Source organism: Cyphomyrmex costatus, unplaced genomic scaffold, assembly GCF_001594065.2.
Source record: "Cyphomyrmex costatus isolate MS0001 unplaced genomic scaffold, Ccosl1.0 scaffold259, whole genome shotgun sequence".
NCBI lineage: Eukaryota > Metazoa > Arthropoda > Insecta > Hymenoptera > Formicidae > Cyphomyrmex > Cyphomyrmex costatus.
Window position 1 is genome coordinate 5,041 of NW_017276681.1, and position 3,119 is coordinate 8,159.

The 3,119-nt window shown below is 36.6% G+C and overlaps 1 protein-coding gene across 1 annotated transcript; it reads right to left on the reverse strand.

Annotated features, from left to right (window-relative positions):
- Positions 1-741: 741 nt before the first annotated feature.
- On the reverse strand, positions 742-1,078 carry LOC108774510 (uncharacterized; the record flags this gene model as incomplete). Its single annotated transcript, XM_018540643.1, has 1 exon — positions 742-1,078. A coding segment is annotated over exon 1 (337 nt), but the record flags the coding sequence as incomplete, so codon positions are not given.
- Between the last annotated feature and the right edge of the window lie 2,041 nt (positions 1,079-3,119).

The following is a 3,119-nucleotide window of genomic DNA, read 5'->3' on the forward strand; positions in this document are numbered from 1 at the left end:
TAATTCGGATTTATAATAGGTGTTCGAAATGCAAGCCTCCCATTTGTATACATGCATTGGCTCTGTGTATGAGACTCTGTGTGGTAAGCTGGAGCATTGCTGGCGTAACATTTCCTATCGCACAATGGAGCCGTTCTTCTAACTCTTCTAACGGTTCTACAGGACCTTTATAAACATAACTTTTTAAATAACTCCATAAAAAATAATCAAGTGGGTTTAAATCAGGTGACCTTGCTGGCCATGCGACAGGTCCACCTCTACCAATCCAACAATTTTAAAAATGTTCATCCAAATAACGTTTAACACGTCTACTAATATGAGGTGGTGCTCCATCGTGTTGAAACCACATATTTTGTCTAATATTTAGTGGAAAATCTTCCAAAAGATCGGGTAAATTTTCCTGCAAGAAATCAGCATAGTTGTCGCCTCCCATTCTGTTTGGTAAAATACAGGGTCCAATTATTTCGTTTCCAATAATTCCGGCCCAAATATTTAATTTCCAGCGAACTTGGAAACTTCTTTCCCTAATTAAGAAGGGATTTTCCGTTGTCCAGTAATGCGTATTATGTGCATTAAATAATACCTCTCGAGTAAATAGAGATTCATCAGAAAATAGGATTTGGCCACAAAATGTATTGTTCCTGTTGTTTTCTCGCACTAATCATCGACAAAATTCGAGACGACGTTCAGCATCACCTTCTCGAAGATGTTGCACCTTCGAAAAATGGTATGGGTGCATACCTTCACTTTTTAAAACACGCTGGATTGTCGTGTACGGCACATTTATTTCGTTGGTAATTGAACGAATGCTTCTTCCCGGGTTTTCTTCAAATCGTTGTATAATTTCTTCGTCTCTATGAATCATTCTCATATTTCGTCCACGTCCGGCATTTGGACGATTGATGATTACGCTGCCTGTTTCGCGTAATCTGGTCTCTACTCTTCTAATGACGTTTACGTTTGGGTGACGTCTATGTGGATAAATTTCGGCATACCGTCTAGCAGCAACACTCGCTTGATTGTTGCACTGTCCGAGAACGAGCAACATATCGCAATATTCGGCGTTTGTATACTCCATCTTAATACTTATATCTTGCAAGCTGCACAATTAACGCTTTATAACAGCGTTACTATTAGCAACATGCTAGAAAAAAGTGACGATATTAACATTAACAAAGATGGACATTTGTATGCCGAAATTTATCCACATAGACGTCACCCAAACGCAAACGTCATTAGAAGAGTAGAGACCAGATTACGCGGAACAGGCAGCGTAATCATCAATCGTCCAAATGCCGGACGTGGACGAAATATGAGAATGATTCATAGAACAATACATTTACAGGAACAATACATTTTGTGGCCAAATCCTGTTTTCCGATGAATCTCTATTTACTCGAGAAGAATTGTTTAATGCACATAATACGCATTACTGGACAACGGAAAATCCCTTCTTAATTAGAGGAAGAAGTTTCCAAGTTCGCTGGAAATTAAATATTTGGGTCGGAATTATTGGGAACAAAATAATTGGACCCTGTATTTTACCAAACAGAATAGAAGGCGACAACTATGCTGATTTCTTGCAGGAAAATTTGCCCGATCTTTTGGAAGATTTTCCATTAAATATTAGACAAAATATGTGGTTTCAACACGATGGAGCACCACCTCATATTAGTAGACGTGTTAAACGTTATTTGGATGAACATTTTCAAAATTGTTGGATTGGTAGAGGTGGACCTGTCGCATGGCCAGCAAGATCACCTGATTTAAACCCACTTGATTACTTTTTATGGAGTTATTTAAAAAGTTATGTTTATAAAGATCCTGTAGAAACGTTAGAAGAGTTAGAAGAACGGCTCAGTTGTGCGATAGGAAATGTTACACCAGCAATGCTCCAGCTTACCACACAGAGTCTCATACACAGAGCCAATGCATGTATACAAATGGGAGGCTTGCATTTCGAACACCTATTATAAATCCGAATTATTGTTCATACACACGCACGCACGCACGCACGCACGCACGCACACATGAGGTACAAGTCCGACCGTGCAACCTCCTCGTGGTGTACCTTGGATTACGCTAATGCCGGCGGCACAATTTACATTTTGGTAAAAAAATTTCCCAAAATGCAATAAACCATAATTATAAAACAATTATAAATAAATTTTTAATAAGCCATTTTAATGGACAAGTCTTAACTTTCAACATCTCGTTAATTTAAGCCACAAAATAATTTTTGCAACTCGTAAAATCGATTGATTTTGCAAAATTATCGAGATTATCCATGAATTTCTCATTTCGCTTCTTAACGTAAAATTCTACGATGAAAATCGTCCGATGATAATCAACAATGTGAAACTGAGAATAGAGGCTTTGATATTTAAAACATAATCCCATGAAAAGTTATTTTAAAAATTAATTTAAAATTTATTTAAAACTAATATGAGAATAAGGCTACGAGCCTTAGATTCATTAAAATCTTTAATTCTATTAATTCTAATGTATTGCGAAGAATATCACGTAATGTTGGCGTTTCGTCCCGGCTTCCAATACTGGACTCATCAGTAAGGTATTGTAATGAAAGCCTACCTTAGACGCCTGTTTTAGTTATTTGTTTTAGTTAGCATATTATTATTTACATTTGTCTTTATTTTCACATTATTATTATGAAAGCAGACAATTTTTTATTCATGTATTACGTAAGAAATAAAGGCAGTATTTATTTCATTAACCTTTCATCATTTATGCAACACAATATGAAAAATGGTCAAATGCCGATATTGTTCATAGCTTTTGCTTATTATTTAAGATAAGATATCTTAAGTACAGTCTTAAAATGTCACGCGCGTAAACTAATCATAACAGAGCCGTATGAGCGTCTTAAAATACATCATTTATGGTTACTAGTCACGGACTAGGTACGGCGCGCGCGCCGGCCCAGAGCGCTGCATGGATCCGAGTGCTTATTCGATAATTTCAAGAAGCTCTCATGCAAAAACTATTTGTCGGACGCAATTTTGCTAAAGGAAAAAGTTGTTTGTTTTAATATAAAGTATCATGTCCTGTACTCCGTATCCGCGAATTTCGGATCACCCTGTATATATTATTACAATTTA